Raw genomic sequence first — 16,835 nt, 5'->3', positions numbered from 1 at the left:
AATTTGCTTTGGTTTAAGTTATCTCTACAGATATGAGCCACGCTGTAATGACTCAGTCGCGCGGCTCTGTCATTACAGCACAGTGCAGATCATTAAGACACGGTGGCACATTAGAGGGTGTCACCTTAGAGTCATCGGATAGACCTTTTTTTGTTCTCTGACTGCGCACATCTGATGGGTATGGGGGGGGCCCAAGCTAAAATTTTGCACCAGGGCCCATCAGCCTTTAGCTACGCCCCTGACGTCTTTCCCCATCTTGTGAACATGGCCTTAGGGTAGATTCACATGTACCATATCACATCACATTTCACGCTGCGATACTCAGTACTGTTATGGCCTGTGGCTCTGCAGAATGTAGCCACTGCCTACTTAAATAAGTTAATGCTTTACCCACCAGCTTTACCTGACCCGTGAGCCAGGAAGCAGGTGGCAGAGCGGGCAGGTAAATTATTATCTTGAATGCAAAGCCATAGCCATAACAGTACCGAGTATTGCAGCAGATTTGGCTACGATATGCTATGTGTGAATCTACCCTTATAGCATATTTATGTCCTAGAGGAGGAGGAGGAGGAGCTAAGTATATCCCTTCTATTGGAGTCAATGGAGTTCTATTCATATCAATAGCAACTGTGTCATGCTATATGAGGCTAGACTCTGTATTCACCCAATCGTCAGGCTGGGTTCACATTAGGCTAATACAGACATATTATGACTGCAAGTCCTTGCCTGACTGCAGGTCTGATATCTTGAACTAATATCTGCCAGTTTGGGTCTCAAAGGGGACAACCCTTTTTCACAGGAAAGTCCCCCTGTGGCCTTGTTCATACCAGCCTGTTATGAATGTATTTTACACCCATACTGTGAGTCTTAAAGAGGTAGTGTGGCGGCCACACAAAAAAACAAACAAACATACAGATAAAATATACCACCCATAAAATTTACCATCCCACTTCCTTGCCATCTTCAGCCGCCGTCCTCGCTTTCAAGTCCAGGTGCAGTGAATGACAAAGATAACTTTGCAATGTGTGTTAATTAAGCAGAAAAACGAAAACGCCGCACTACCTTTTTAAAGCAATATTCCCATCTCAACTATTACAGTTATAGTTGTAGGACTCATCAAATGAAAGATTTTTGCAAGCTTTACATTATTCTCTAATAGCAGTGGCCTGGCTGGTGTATATATAGATATAATGTAGCTGTATACAGATATAGGCCGGGTACACACCATGTAAGACACCAGCCGTTCTGTGTCACAAAACGGCCGGTGTCAGTGAAGTTTATCCCGGCCGATACAGCAGTACCAGCTGGGATAGACTTCAAGTCTTTTGAATTGGGATGCGGGCGCATCCGTGTGCGCCCGCATCCTAATTCACCATTGAACACAATGGAGAGTGCGGCCGCAAAAAACTGACATGTCAGTTTTCGCTGCGGCCGCTAGGGATCTTGAACAAAGCATATACTATGTGTATACACTCCGACCGGGATCCCACTGACTGCAGTGCAATGTAAGTTTTGTATAAATCACGGCCGTTGTTGCAAATCGACAACAACAGCCGTGATTAATACAAAACTTACATTGTGTGCACATGGCCATAATGTGTATATACCATACATATCTATATAACAGCCAGACCACTGTTTTTGGAGCAGAGGGGTGGTCTGTAACCTAGACGACATACCGTAAACAATGGGAGGGAAAAGGAACATCATATCAGGAAGAAACAAGTTTGCTAAACTAATGTATTTGCAAAATTATTAAATTTGACGATTCCTTCAAGTATAACTATGTTAGTTAAAATGGGAATATCCCTTTAAGACTCAAAGTTAGCTGAGATATATAGCCACAGTACATGCGTAAAATCCATTTATAATAGACTGGTATGAACCAGGCCTCAGGGTGTCTTTATTGTGAGAAGGGGTTGTCCTACGTGGAACATACAACATCATTATTGTTAGACCATTTACACTGTGAGGTTTTGTGTACTGTGCGGAGGTCGTCCTACATTTTTTGTTAGTAAAAATACTCCTCAAAGCATTTTTAGGCTAGGTTTACACTATGTAAAAAATGATGTCCGTCTTTCTTAGCCTTAAGTAGTATTTGTAGCCCAGTAAGAGCTGAATTTGCTGTAATCCGAAAAAACTATTTCCAGCCCAGATAATTTCTTTAGGTCACTCGTCATCTCTCAAGAACCTTCCACACCTCTAGGCTCCTAGCTCCAACTTCCTACTTAGTATTCCCCACATAAATTGCCACAGTGATACTAATGTCCCTTCTTGGTGTCTCACAAGGTGGGAAGATAAGTGGGTTGAGGGCATGAGTTGCTCCCCCCATAAGGTAGAAAGGTAGCTCCAGTAGATAGGTAGGCAGGTGCCCCTAGTAGGTAATTTACCCCTTTAGGTAAAGGTGTCTTGTCTTCCCCATTAGGTAGGTAACCTCTGTAGGTAGTTTCCCCATTGAGGTCCCCCCTGTAGGTAGTCTCCCTTCCCTTATGTAACTAATTTCCTCCATTAACTATGCCCTTCTTGTAGGTAGTATGCCCAGTAGCAAAGACCGCCCCTGTAGGTAGTATCTTCAGTAGCCAAGCCTGCCACTGTAGGTAGTATCCCCAATAACCAAGCTTGCAACTGTAGGTAGTATCTCGAATAACCAAGCCCGCCCCTGTAGGTGGTATCCCCAATAACCAAGCCTGCCCCTGTAGGTGGTATCCCCAATAACCAAGCCTGCCCCTGTAGGTGGTATTCCCAATATCCAAGCCTGCCCCTGTAGGTAGTATCGGTCAGTAGCCGAGACCACCACTGTAGACAGTATGCCCAGTAACCAAGCCTGCCCCTGTAGGTTTCCCCAGTTGTCCCCCCCCACACACACACATAGTTTCTCCAGTAGTGCCTAATCACCCCCACCCACCCTACTTATCTTACCTCCCGTGCAGCACTCTGCTGTCTTCCTTTCCTCCCTCGCTCTGGCAGAAGGGGGGGGGGGATTATGTCACCATGTGTGCCTGTGCTAGATTGGTGAAGGAAGAGATGTCCTTAGCAACTTTGAACTTAGTATAAAATTCTTAGTAACATTTAGTATATTTGAAAAAGGCAGAAGAGATTAATTCTGTCGGGAACGTCTTTGGATTCCTGAGAGGCATGTATGAAAGTTGTATAGGCGTTGATGCAACCTCTAATCCTGTGCCATGTGTTATGCATTCTGCATTGATAAGGCCACCAAAGCTTCAGTCCATAGATTTGTTAACCAATGGTTCTTTCAGTGCGTGTCTGTGCAATGTCACTGTGTAAGGCTGGGCTCAGTTTCTGCTGTCCGTTTAATGGATCAGTTTTTAAATGGTCAACCATTTTCTTGTATGCTAAAAAATTTTAACAAAAAAAAATGTTTTTTTTTTGTGTTTTTTTTAATGAAAGTCAATGGAAAAACTTATCTAAATGGATGGCACACAATTAAATTTCGTTTTTTCCCAGATACATTAAATGGACTGCAAAAGAACCTAGCCTGACCATCCTGCTCTGAGTTTAGTTGTACTGTTTATATCTGCAGTCTCAAATCGGTTGCTGCTTATATGATGAGCAAGGAAGGTTTAAATGTCACTTTTTATTCTATTTTTTTTTTCAGAGAAATGGCTTCCATGCCGCTGCAGGTTGATCTTTCCTGTTCTACAGAGCTTCTTATTACACCATAAACGCAATTTTTTAACATACGTGTTAATGTTGTAATGTATGTGCACCTGTTTGCACATTGTATTTTTTACGTTAGGAACATATTCGATGTTGGCATTTGTAGAGGTCAGATGCCCCTCACCCCCAGCTATAAGACTTGCTTCTTATTGATTTTAAAGGAGAAGTCCAGCGGAAAAAAAATTCCCCCATTTCCTCCCCACATAAGAAGTTATTTAACTTCTGTACACTATTTTTTTTTTATTATAGCCCCTTACCAGACTTATCCCTGGGTCTCCAGCCGTCGGAAGTTGCTTACTTCCGCAGTTTCTGCTGACGTCATGACGAGTGCAGGGTCCATCTTGGGTCGTGATGTAGGGCTGACCACGTCACCATCCGGGCGTTCTTCTGAGCTCCTGATACGCCTCCCAGCCTCAGCACGCCTCCCAGCCTGCATACAGATGCCTCCCTCCTGTGCAGAGGCAATGAGAACAACTCGTTCTGTGCAGCAATCAGAACGCTGATGAGGTGGGGGCTGCAGGGGGAGAGGAGAGAGCATGAAAGACTGGAGCAGGCACGCTGGAAGCTCCGTGTGCTGTGACCAAAACGCTGATGAGGTGGGGGCTGCAGGGGGGGAGAGAACATGACAGGCTGTACAGGCTCACTGAGAAGACCTCAGTGTGTGCTATGACCAGAACGGGATGAGTTGGGGGCTGCAGAGGGGGGGAAGCATGACACGCTGTACAGGCTCACTGAGAAGACAGTGTATGCTGTGACCAGAAGGGGAGGGGGGGCTGTGTATAGTATGTGGTGATTTGCCAGTGGGATGATTTACCATTTTGCAAAGCTGCACATTAGGCGGGCAGGCGGACACTACCAGTGATGCCACAGAAGATGCAGGTGGCAGGAATACAGGATAAGCACTGGGAGGGTGGTAACATTCAGGGGGTGGGACAACAGCAAGGCTTGACTGAGTGGGCTGGACAAGGAGGAGAGTGGAGTATACAGTGGGCATGACAGAGTAACAGAGCTTAGACAGGAAGTGAGGAGAGACCAGCTGATAATCAGACCGGGCGATGTGGGGGTCCGAGAGTGGCGATTCTGGGCTCAACCTCTTACTATACAAAAGGTGTACATGATCCCTTGTTTATTTGGTGATTGTTTCTTTTTTAACAAACCCCGGAATTCTCCTGTAATGGAGATCTTACATCTGTGTGGACAGGACTGAACTGTAAGCTGAAGGGGCTGTGTAATGTTTTCTAAAGACAATGGTGGTGCCACAATTAAGACTCTGGTGGTCGTATGACATGTTGGAGCCTAGAACAGGGGAGTGTATGTATTTATTTTTATTTTGAGCTTTTTAATTCATAAGACATCTGTCACGTTATTTTAATAATGCATATACAGTGGTACCTCGGTTTAAGAGTAATTTGGATTAAGAGCATTTTTCAAGGAGAGCTTTCGGTTTTTCAAAATTGTGACTTGGTTTAATAGCATTGCTTTGGTTTAAGAGCTACCTATACTTGGTGGAAGGGTGGGGTGAGGGAGGGGCATGGTCTGCACAGCGAAGTCTACAGCACTGTACGCTGACCCAAGAAGGCTCCCTCACCTTCCAAATCATAGCAAATCCACTTCAGGCTGGGGCTTGCATCAGGGGACAGGACTGTGGAGGTAATCTCTTCATAGCTGTAACCCCTCTCTCCCTGGACAGAGAGTGCTGCATGTATGTGCCCACATCTGCCCTGCTTATTCCTTCATGTTCCCTGCAGTCTTTGTCATTCCTTGTGTTTCCTATCCGCTCCATTCCTGCTATAATGTGCCTGCACTTACACTCAGCTATACACACTTTTGCTATAATGTGCCTGCACTTACACTCAGCTATACACACTGCTGCTATAATGTGCCTGCACTTACACTCAGCTATACACACTGCTGCGATAATGTGCCTGCACTTCAGCCATTCGCACTGCTGAATAAAAAAGTTTCTGTCACTGCCCTCCTGCACAGCTCTGTGATTCTCACTTCCTGATTGGTCCATGGTGAACAGACACCCCTTTCCCCATTGCTGTTATGTGACCACACAGACCTCTGACAGCAGTCCTGCTTCTCTATTCTAGCCTGTTGTACTATGCTACTGCATTATGGGGATCTGCAGTTCCATCCTGTATCTACAAACTGCTGCTGTTTTGGAGGCTTATGCACTTACTATACATTATACACCACATGCTGATTTCTATACTGTACAGTAACTTATAATATCACATATTCAGCTGTTTCTAAATGTTTGTTTCATTAGTTTTACATGTTATTCAGGAAAAAAAATAATTTTGGGGGTGTGGAACCAATTGTCTACATTTCAATAATTTCTTATGGGAAAATTTGGCTTGGTTTAAGAGTGGATTTGGATTACAAGCATGGCCCTGGAACGAATTATGCTCGTAATTCAAGGCACCACTGTATTCTGATTCATAAAGTGTTTTCTACTGTTTATATATGAAATGTGAATAGTTAAAGAGGTTCTCCGGGTTAAACAATTGATAGCTCCTGCTAGACCACTCCTGCTCTAGACAGTTCCTGTCATGGACAGAAGAAGCAGATAAATCTGGGTAATCTCACCATGTTGATGGTAAGAGTATATTTGTATCTGGACTAAAAAGCATCGCTAGTTGACTAAACTTTCAGTAGGACTGAGCTCACCTCACCCCACTTACATGACCCAGGGCCCCAGTAGTACTAAATGTGAGGGGAATCACATGACCTTCATCTTTTAAAGGGGTACTCCAGTGAAAAAAAAAATTTGTGTATGTCCTGCAGGAAGTGGTGTATTCTTTGCAATCTCCCACAGTGCTTTCTGCTGCCACCTATGTCCATGTAAGGAACTGTCCAGAGGAGTAAGTAAATCTCCATAAAAAAACACTCCTGTTCTGGACAGTTCCTGCCATGGTCAGAGGTGGCAGTAGTGAAAAAATACAGGAAACAATACACCACTTCCTGCAGGAAATACAACAGCTGATTAGCTGATTAGAGATGAGCGAACCTGGAGCATGCTCGAGTCAATCCGAACCCGAACTTTCGGCATTTGATTAGCAGTGGCTGCTGAACTTAGATAAAGCCCTAAGGCTATGTGGAAAACATGGATATAGTCATTGGCTGTATCCATGTTTTCCAGACAACCTTAGAGCTTTATCCAAGTTCAGCAGCCCCAGCTAATCAAATACCGAACGTTCGGGTTCATCTCTACAGCTAATACATACTGAAAGACTGGAGATTTTGAAATAGAAGTAAATTACAAATCTGTATAAGGGTATATGCACAATTAGTAAATGTGGCGTAATAACTCTGTGTGGATTCCGCCACTCGTCCCCGAGTGCTTCTCCTTGGCTCTCCACCCGTCCCAAACACTCCATTATATGGCCAGGCAGCTTCCACTGTCCGCTGAAAGAATTAACGACAGAATCAGCCCAAGCATAGAATGGAGTCTATGTGACAGGTAGAACTTCAAGTGGGAGCGCAGGGGGGCGAGCGACGGAATCCATGCAGAGTTATCCGCCACATTTACTCAGTGTCCGTTTACACTAACTCTTTGACACCAATTGATTAGAAAAAAATGGTGTTCCCCTTTAAGTCCTGCTATTAGTGCCTTTGGGAAGGGCTAACGGAAAAACATAGTCTACTTGGGAATGGGCTACACCAACCAGGGAAGCATGGTTAGTGTATGAGGAGCACCGCTGTTCTGTACAAACTTTTGTTTGATTTATAGCTTTCCATGAAAATATTTGGACTAATATCTTTCAAAACGGCATAATTTACATTAGAATCTCACCTGCTCACTATCTGCAGAATAACGTCAGCCACAGGGAGATCACATTGCTAAGGAGTACATATTGCTGGGTATGATATTACTCATGTAGAATGGTTACTTTGGTTCTGAATACCAAATACCTGAAACATTTAGCAATGCCCATTCTATCCATGTTCACAATACACCTACATGTCAGGTTGTAATTTACACAGTGTTAAGTGTTTGTGACGCTCACAGATGTGAGGTGCATAAACAGAATAGAAACATGTACATTCCCTATGAGGTTGCAGTGTTATTTCATCAGCCACATGAAAGTAGATCTGGATCTTTTTGTGTATATGTTTACCAGGAGCTCTGGATAAATCTGTAGTCATAATAACTCACGCTTAAGGAAACTATTTCATCCTGGATATAATATTTTTTTTTCTTTGTTGTGTTCAAACTACTAATGAATTTATTCAAATGAATGCAAAACAACAAAAATGTAATTTGTGACTATATATATATTTTTTTTATATTATGTAAATGCAGGTATGGTTTTGCATTGTAGCCATACATATACACACCAGATTATTATTTTTTTTTTTTTTTAAGCAACATGTTGTAGGAGTTCATGCCTTCAACATAAAATCATCAAAAATGGTGTGAAGTCGTTAGAAAATTCCATAATTATAATAGTCCATATGTTAAGTTAGTATGTGAAGAAAGTTTAGAGTAGAGGAAACTTTGAAGTTTTTGTTTATACAAACTGAAGAAAAAAAAAGTTCTCCTAAGAAAAAGCTGGTGGCAGGAGTGTAGAGGAGCAGCATATGGCATTAAAAGGAGCACAGCTGGAGGTAGCATTTCCATCTGAACATGATGTCAGAGCAGCTGACAGCTTGCCATCCCTCAGCCTTTTATTCTAACACACAGCCAGGGAGTTAGTGTGTGCAGAGCTGTGTGGGGAAAAGGTATCTTATTCCTCTCTAACATCCTCTCCACTTTGCATCTGTTTGTCAGTCTGCTTTTTTTTCCCTTCCGTCTTTATTTATTTATTTTATTTTCTTGAGTCGATCAATATACAACCAGCATACAGCACTTGTGAGAGGGGAGTACATCATCAGGTCTATGTATAAAAAAGGTAGGACTTGCAGTAAATGCAGTTGTATATTGATGATGATGATGATGATGATGATGATTCTTTATATAGAATTTCTTGCTTTTTTTTTATTTTAGGCGTGAGTTATTTGGTTTTAAATATTCTGCTTTGGTAACTGTTATGTGATATTATTGATTATTGTGATTGTGATTGTACATTCTCTACTTTTGTGTGGATGTGGTCAACCCTATACGTTATCTCTAAAGTGATGAAGGCTGCATGATGCGTGTTTATTAGTTTGTTGTGGACATCTACTTGTTACAGCTTTGTAGTCTGATATGTATTTTATATTATCATCTTCTGGTTTTAAGTGCGGTCATGCACTGAATGCCCAGGGAAGCAACAACAGGCCTAAATTAAGGTCGCAGTCTATTCGACCTGTTCTGTGTCCTTTTCACTATTCATTATAAACATTGACCTCATCTTTTTGACTATTGTGTTCACATTTTCTGCATTTACCTGTCATAAGAATATACTGTACTTATGCATTTGTTCTCCGTACTTGTTTATGTACTAGCAAACTAATTTAGAACTTGTAGATTTGAGCTGCTTGAATTGGCCAGACAGCTGTAATCGCACTCCTCTATTCTTAATCTCTTTATCTGGGCAGCAGCTGCCATATGGCCACCGTCAGCTGGATCAGATGTTTATAAGCTTCCTTCTTCGTCCCTCTGTCCTTTCAGCCTACTAATTTGATCACAGCTACCTTGTGAGCTGCCCTCAAATCTTTATTTTTAGCCCTCTTAAGGATTAGGATTGATGTGGGTTACAGGGCACTTAAAGTGATTGTATTTGTTAATCTTTGCATTCTTTTGTTTTCTTAAGATAATGTAAGATTATTTTATTAAACATATTTGGTAGCTGGAGTGATTTTTTTTTCTCCCATATTTTTTAAATAATTATGTACTGGCAAAACTTATACAAAGTAGTTTACTGCGCCTGCTCGGCCTGATTGAAGTGTGTATAAAATCCCTCTATACCTATTGAATTATTATTGGGTTTGCTTTGTATACTGTCCTTTACAATACGTTTTTGTGCCAGTAACCATAATAGTGTGCTATATTCTATAACAATGACATATCATCTTATCCTTATCTAACGAGGCTTGCTCGTCTTGCCAAAGTTCTTTCCTTTTAAAATAGCAGTTCTTGAATGAATAGCAGTGCAGGTTAAAGCTTACGTTACTGAAAGAGTAGTAGATGTTGGAACAATCTTTCAGCAGATGTGGTAGGTAAATCTACAATAACTGAATTTCTGAGGGAAATCTTGTATTTTTCTATGTCCTTAAAGTTTTATTATGTATCTAATTAGAATGACATTATCACTTCTAATACAAAGATTTTTGTTGTTTAGGTTATGAAGACAGCATGGAATTTCCAGAACATAGCAGACATTTGCTACAGTGCCTGAGTGAGCAGAGAGATCAAGGATTTCTGTGCGACTGTACAGTTCTGGTAGGAGATGCCCATTTCCGAGCTCACCGAGCTGTCCTGGCTTCATGCAGCATGTATTTCCACCTCTTTTACAAGGATCAGCTAGACAAAAGAGACATTGTTAACTTGAACAGTGACATTGTTACAGCTCCAGCCTTTGCTCTCCTGCTTGAATTCATGTACGAAGGGAAACTCCAATTTAAAGATCTGCCCATTGAAGATGTGCTTGCAGCTGCCAGCTATCTCCACATGTATGACATTGTGAAAGTCTGTAAAAAGAAACTGAAAGAAAAAGCCACTACAGAGGCTGACAGCACTAAAAAAGAGGAAGACTATTCTAGTTGTTCAGATAAAATAGAGAGCCTCTCAGATGGTAGTAGCCACATGGCAGGTGATCTGCCTAGTGATGATGAAGATGGTGAAGCTGAAAAGTTGAACATTCTGCCTAGTCGAGGCGATTTGACGACTGACTCGGAGAACATGTGGTTGAGGTTGTCCTCTGATTCGGCCAACATTAATCAAACTAGCGCAGGAAATGAAACTCACATGACTGCTGTGGTGAAAACTGCACCTAGCCCTTGCAGCTCAGCCGGCTCCTTATCCGGGAGGTCAAACACTTCCATAAGGGATACAGCAGATTCAGACTGCGTCCTGGACCTGTCTGTTAAATCTAGTGTGTCAGGAACCGAACCACTCAATACTTCCTACTTCTCTTCACCAGAGACACTCCGAAACACACTCGTCAATGTGAAAGTAGAAAAAGAAGCATCTTGTGATGAGAATGATATAGACACTACTGAATATGACATGGAACAAAGCACTGTGAAAGAAAGCATAAGTAATGATGTAAGGACACATTATGAGTCCGTCCACTTGGGTAACGTACGAGAAGATTCGGTCTTAAGAGAGTTGGATCATGATGAAAAAGCAAGTGATGATGAAATGATCACTCCTGATAATGAAAGAGTCCAGATAGAAAGTAACATGGACACTAGTCTTCTTCCTTTTGTTTCAAACATGCTAAATCCTGGCGGGCAGATCTTTATGTGTCCACTTTGCAACAAAGTTTTTCCAAGTCCGCACATCCTTCAAATTCATTTAAGTACACACTTTCGAGAACAAGATGGCATCCGCAGTAAACCCAGTAATGATGTCCATGTCCCCACCTGCTCTCTCTGTGGTAAGACCTTTTCCTGTATGTACACTCTAAAGCGTCACGAGAGGACTCATTCTGGGGAAAAGCCTTTCACTTGTACTCAATGTGGAAAAAGTTTCCAGTATTCTCACAACTTGAGCCGGCATGCTGTTGTTCATACGAGGGAGAAACCGCATGCTTGTAAGTGGTGCGAGAGAAGGTTTACACAGTCTGGAGACCTATACAGGCACATCCGAAAATTTCACTGTGAACTGGTAAACTCTTTATCTGTTAAAAATGAAGCATTGAACTTGCCTGGGGTTAGAGACTGGACTTTAGAAGATAGCTCTCAAGAACTATGGAAATAACTGCATACATAGAGTCATGTATGCACATAGAAAGTACACATATGCACTGTCAGTGTATTTAACAAGATGTTAAATATCCCCTATACTCTCAACCGAATTTTTTTTGTTTAGAGAGAACTATAAATTTTGTTATGCAAGCAAAAATTGAGCCATGTCATTTTAGAATATGAATCACATGGAAAAACATTTGTTTGGGTACATATTTAATTGTTGGATATCAGTGTTGCACTTTATCAGACTTACACATCATGGGTTTCTACACTGAATATTGTATTAATATTAACTTATTATGTGTATTTTTGTTAGGAGCAGGTTGGGTGATTTATGCTTTGGTCAGTTAACACTGGGGGCTGTCTGACATTATTTAAATTTCATGAAGTGTGTACATGATGGATGTGGAAAAGCTCTGTAGGTTTTACTCTAAACTGAGCATATCCTGCACCTCCTCCTTCCTAAAAAAAAAAAAAAAAAAAATTGAGGGGTCAATGCTTCCATTTAAGGTAGAGCTTAATTTTTCACATCTAAAAATTTTTTAAAAAAATCATCATTATTAGTAATGTTAAAATATGGCGTGAGGTTTTTTTTTTGTGAAAACAATTGGAATAAATAAAAGGATTGTGAAGATAGTTAAGTGTTAAACTTGGCTTTATAATGTATAATTTTTGTATAACTTAAATTCATGAGGTGTTGTCAACTTGAATGCTGCTTTTTAGTTTTCCTTCTGTTAACTATTTAAACAACAGAGCCGCGTGAATAGTTCTATCATTAGCATTATGTACTTAAAGGTTGTTTACTTATTTGAACACAGAAAGATGCTGTTAAAAAAAATGCACAGTGTTGTGCGAGTATTTTCTACCTGTTTAACAGATTTACTTTCAGCCAACATATATATTTTCTTCCCTAAAAAAATATATCTGTTTACAGATAATTCCAGATGCAATATTTAATTAGTATATAGGATTGTGCATTCTAACAAAGGAGGATATTGAATAAATGGCAATTCATCATAAAACATTAATTTAATGAAAATAAATTATGCATACTATTTTAACTACTATTGCTTGAATGAAGACGAGGATGCAGATTACATATGAATACCGGTATAATTATTATTTATTTATTATTTTTAAGTGAACAGGCAAAACACTGCTTTTGTAGGTTAATCTACTCGTAGAGTGATTCCCCCCTCCCCCCCCCCCCCCCCCCCAACCCCCCAAGACTGATGATGTATTATAGTCAGAATACAGATGTGTTTTAAAAACTCAAAGGGTCTATTTATTAAATTTTTCATTATTACTATTTATGTAAATTACAGACACCTGAGATATACAGTTGCGTTTCCAATAGGTCAGAAGTATATGCTGCATCTTGTTTTATTTTTATCAAAATCTTAAGGCTTTCACTGGTGAAATGGAGACGGAAAAAAAAGAAAAAGAATACTGTGGAATGACATGTACGTACTTGAAGTTTTTCTAACAATTTAATTTAAGAATGGTCAGCATAATTGACTAATATGGATAAGACAATCAGTGGCAATGTATTGGCATTTTATTTGGCTTTTATTTTAAAAATGTGTAATTTGTGAATACATTTACTTAATGATTAGACTTTTGTCTAGCCTTGACAATCATTGTAATTTTTTTTTTCCAGGAAAGGGGCGGGTAATTTATTATATTTTAATTTTGTATGTCGTGTAGGTGTTCAATATATTTGAAACCGTGTGAAATTTCAATAAAATCTAATTAAGAAAATGGGTCATTTCAGTACTATAGTTTTTTTTTACCAACAATTTCATAATGGATTCGTAATTAAATACATATCGTACAATTAAGATGTTTACTGTATACCCTGCTAGTAGAATACATTTAGTTTCTATATGGAGAGTCGCTCTGCATTGGTGTGTGCTCTGTGTTTTGGTCTAGTCTGTAAGGTTAGAACTTAAAATATCTAATAAGTAATTCTAATGTTAATGACACGTATCAGGTATGTATCCTCGACAAACAATCGGTAAGCATAATGGCTATACATAACACACTAACAGTAAGGGAAGGTTTTGCAACAACAACAAAAAAAAGCTCACACACTTACATCTTACTAATCTTACAGTGGTTAAATTGTAGATTGTGGTTTACAATTTTGTATGAAAAACTTTGCTATGATATGGGCAGATTTGAAGTCTAAGCTGAATACCTTTACAGTAAAATATAGAGATTTGGCATGAAAGCCGTATATGTTAAAAAATAAACAATAATTTAAAGGAAAAAAAAATGTAAATCTGAATACTTGGATTAAAAGTAGCAGATTTTATGACTGTGGGCCCCCCCCCCCTTTTTTTTGGTATGCTTATTTATATATTGTCAACTTGTGAGCCCCAGAAGTCTTCTTCTTCTTTTTCTTCTTATCTCAGTAATAAGTAATAAGTAGTGGAAGTTACCACAAAGTTGTATTTAATAACAAAAAAAAAAACTTTTTTTCAATGGATATATTCTGTATAATTATCCGTCCATGTCGCCAACATATTCTGCAGTGCTTCAAAATTAGATGATTAAGTCTCTAAATCAAATGCGTCATAAGGATGTGTTCACACATAGTATTTTGGTCAGTATGTGTGACCAAAAGACAGAACTGAAAAGGAGTGGAACGGAGTAAAATTATTTAAAAAAATTTACATTGTGTATGTAACTTGACTCAACTGACTGAAATACTACGTATGAACAAAGCCTTTGCATTCATTTTTCCTGCTAGCACATTTGCTATTTCCCCTTTTTATACATTAAGTGTGGGCCAAATGCAAGTTATAAACAACCCAAATAAAAAAGCATAGAACACAGTACTAAAAAGATCATTTAAAAAATATTTATAACAATTTTGACCAATTTATATACACATACCACTTTGCATACAAGTTAAAGGACTTTGAGAGTTACTGTTAATTAAAACCTGTTTTCATTACTCTTACTAGCGATCCCCCCGGAGATAGATATACATTTTTGCATTATTTAGTGAGGGATAATAAGAAAATACTGATATCACAAAAAAAAAGAAAGAGACGTGTATATGTAAATGTGGGTTCACACTGCGTTTTTGCAGATTGTTTAAGATCCGGTTTTTAATGGTTACTTTTAACATACAGAAAAATGTGGTCAGTCACGGTTTTGATTTTTTATTTGTTTTGTTATAGTGGAAGTCAATGAAAAAACAGATCCATACAGGTGCACACAATTGCATCCATTTTGCATCCTTTTTTTTCCATACAGCGGATATATTAAATGGACTGCAAAAACACAGTGTAAACCAAGCTTAATCTATAAAATATTACTTTTGTCGTTTTAACCATTAGTCAGGTGACATTTCTTCTTATTTTCCCTGAAATAACAGGGTATTAAGTTTAAGCAAAATCAATTACGGTGTTTGCAGTGAAATTTTATTTCCCTGATTTATTTTACATCTTTTTATCGGCTATGATTTAAAACAAACCTTTATGTCAGGTAACCGACAGTCCATCTTTAATTGTGTAATAAGGGTTAACCCCTTTATGTCGGCTCTTTACACTTTTTCAGCCCTAATCACAGTTTGTACTATCTGTTTCATAACTTATAATATGTTGAGGAACTACCCTAAACTGCTGAAGAAATATATAGCTTCCTGTCATTGCCCCCAGTCTATTAACCCTTTCACATCAGCCATACTGCTATATACATTCCGACTGATAATGCACCATGCAATAGGAACGCATATAAACATTCCTAACCTGAAGGGTCTTTAATGTGTGTGTGGATGCTTCAGTGTGATCATCTTCAACGTGACCAGCCCCGCACACCTTAGTGTCACAGGAGCCGGGATAATGACAGGTAGCAGCAATCACACAGCTGCCTGCCACTAACCCCTTAAACGCTGTGATCTATAGCATGACTGTGGGGATCCTGATCACTTACACTAACAGATGGAGGTTTAATACTTACCTCCGTCCTGTTGAATCTGTGATATCATAGAGTCTGCCTTGGGCAGAGCGCCGATAATACTGATCAATGCTATGTAATAACATAGCATTGATTTATGAATGCAATCTAATGATTGCAATGTTTTTTAATGTTTAAAAAAAAAATTAAAAACCTCCCCCAATAAAAGATTAAATCAGCCCCTTTCCCATTATACAGATAAAAATGTGTAAAGAAAATAAACATACTTGGTATCGTACTGTGCGGAATTGTCCAATGTATTAAAATATTAAAATGTTGCTCTTGTAAGGTTAATGGTGGAACAAAAAAAAGGAAATAAATACCAAGATCAAAAAAAATAAAAATTAAATCTAAAATTTTTTTTTTAACCAATATGATACCAATTAAAACTATAGATCATAGCACAAAAAATTAGTTCCCAACTAGCCCTGTAGGTGGAAAAATAAGTGTTATGGCGAGAAGGAAAACACTGCTTCAATGTGACCTGGATATCCATGCAGCAATGACCTTTGGTCATGAATGGGTTAACCAATGACTGCCGGTTTCCTGGCATGGTTCAATGGACTTTAACACAATTCCTATGAGGACACAAAGGAGCTCATATGGTAAACTTGTTGAGCTTTTATTGAGTATTTGTGCCTTTTTTTTCTCGCCTATTTTATACCAAGATTTTCTTTTTGATTAAAGTAGGCATGGTTTGCTTGACGTGATATACTATTTGGGATTTATTTTATTCACAGTGGCAGTCTAGGGACGGGATGTTAGCACATGTGCTCAAAATCTCAGCTATTAATGAATTTGTTATACACCGTCACTTTCTTTATTAAAACTACAAACATGTATGATAAGCCCCCAAGTGTGTGTGTCTGTGTATAAGGGCCCTCGCTTGCTGTGCCTTTACACGGCAGGACTAATCGAGCGGCTGGGCCATTTTTATACATTATCTGCCACACATCTCCAGTCTAGACAAAGATGTACGGCAGATAAAGATTTTACGGGCCTCACAAAAGATCACAACTGATAAGTGGGCGTTTTCTCACTTGTTGGCCCTTTTACACGGCTGATTATTGGGTAAAGCAGCGCTCCTATGAATGCTCGTTAGCAATAATCGGCCTGTGTAAAAGCACCTTAAGATTACACTGATCATCCATACCATAAAAGCTGACTGTAAAATGTAATTATTCTGTGACAATCCCATCCATCAATATAAAAATGGACTCAGCAGAAAAATTAGTTGCAGAGTATCCGTACCCCCTATTCACATGTCTAATAACCCTGTGGTCATGAACTCAAACCTGGATCGCCAAAAGACAAAAAGTGTCCACTTGGACGCATAAATAAGA

At 39.4% G+C, this 16,835-nt stretch overlaps 1 protein-coding gene across 5 annotated transcripts; it reads left to right on the top strand.

Moving 5' to 3' along the window:
• The first annotated feature begins 4,482 nt into the window (after nucleotides 1-4,482).
• On the top strand, nucleotides 4,483-12,736 carry ZBTB18 (zinc finger and BTB domain containing 18). 5 transcript variants are annotated; one of them, XM_069955001.1, is made up of 2 exons: nucleotides 4,483-4,786; nucleotides 9,951-12,736. In XM_069955001.1, exon 2 carries the CDS (start codon nucleotides 9,965-9,967, stop codon nucleotides 11,531-11,533), a length of 1,569 nt encoding a protein of 522 aa, XP_069811102.1. In that variant the 5' UTR covers nucleotides 4,483-4,786; nucleotides 9,951-9,964; the 3' UTR covers nucleotides 11,534-12,736. The 5 variants fall into 5 exon arrangements, with proteins under 5 accessions (XP_069811102.1, XP_069811100.1, XP_069811104.1 ...); XM_069954999.1 differs by having other exon boundaries at nucleotides 4,483-4,989; XM_069955003.1 differs by lacking the exon at nucleotides 4,483-4,786 and adding an exon at nucleotides 5,250-5,328.
• The last annotated feature ends 4,099 nt before the right edge of the window (nucleotides 12,737-16,835 follow it).

This window comes from Dendropsophus ebraccatus, chromosome 15 (genome assembly GCF_027789765.1).
Source record: "Dendropsophus ebraccatus isolate aDenEbr1 chromosome 15, aDenEbr1.pat, whole genome shotgun sequence".
NCBI lineage: Eukaryota > Metazoa > Chordata > Amphibia > Anura > Hylidae > Dendropsophus > Dendropsophus ebraccatus.
This window is presented reverse-complemented; position numbering and strand designations above follow the sequence as displayed.

Coding starts and splice junctions, on each gene's coding strand:
- ZBTB18 (XM_069954999.1), top strand. CDS start 4,926: ATGGTGGTGCCACAATTAAGACTCTGGTGGTCGTATGACATGTTGGAG. Junction 4,990..9,950: donor GGAGCCTAGAACAGGGGAGT/GTATGTATTTAT, acceptor TTTGTTGTTTAG/GTTATGAAGACAGCATGGAA.